At 39.2% G+C, this 688-nt stretch overlaps 1 protein-coding gene across 1 annotated transcript in view; it reads left to right on the forward strand.

Moving 5' to 3' along the window:
* LOC106511870 (myb-related protein B) overlaps nt 1-616 on the forward strand; it is a gene marked incomplete at its 3' end in the record, with an annotated part of 2,230 nt that extends 1,614 nt beyond the window's left edge. The window contains 2 exon segments of the mRNA XM_014000598.1: nt 252-311; nt 413-616. Of these exon segments, the coding sequence (XP_013856052.1) occupies nt 252-311; nt 413-616 (264 nt within the window).
* Between the last annotated feature and the right edge of the window lie 72 nt (nt 617-688).

Here is a 688-nt window from a genome sequence, read left to right on the forward strand (position 1 = left end):
TATATATACTGTATATATATGTTGTTTTGTACTAGCAAGTGTTTAGGCAGCTTCACAGGAGATTGAAGGTTTTATCAAACATGCATGAATGAGTCAAAGCAACACTCTGGGTATGTTTTTGATAAGGGAATGACGTTATAACTTGATATAAAGATCAAAAAAGTCAATTGTGCATAATATCCCCCCTGTAAGATACAGGAGCATCAGTATTATATGTTTCTGAACAGAGCATTATGTTATCAACCACACAGGTGGATAAATGTTCTCAAGATGGTTCTGACAAAGAAACGGAGCAGAAACCCCATATCTTAGTAAGTAATCAACACATTTATTTCAACAAGTCTCATTTCAAATATTGAAATTGAAAACAGTGAGATAAATCTGTTGTCAATCAGTGCTGGTTTTTCTCCAGAAGTTGCAGGACACATCTGCTGTCGCTTCTCCAAGTGAAGCGGAGCTGAAAAAGTCAGTGTCCTCACAGAAGAACAATTTAAGTCCCAAGACGGAAGTGGAAGGAGCAGGGGAAACGAGCAACACCAACTGGGTTGTAGACAGCTCTGGTTTCCTCTCCCCTACAGGCCCTGTCCTGAAGGAAGTGCTGGACATGGTGGACGGGGTGAATATTCACACTACATCAGTCACAACTTGATTTGCATACAAATAAAAAAAAATCTGTTTAGGATTAGGG

This window comes from Austrofundulus limnaeus, unplaced genomic scaffold (genome assembly GCF_001266775.1).
Source record: "Austrofundulus limnaeus strain Quisiro unplaced genomic scaffold, Austrofundulus_limnaeus-1.0 Scaffold3422, whole genome shotgun sequence".
NCBI classification, from domain to species: Eukaryota; Metazoa; Chordata; class Actinopteri; order Cyprinodontiformes; family Rivulidae; genus Austrofundulus; species Austrofundulus limnaeus.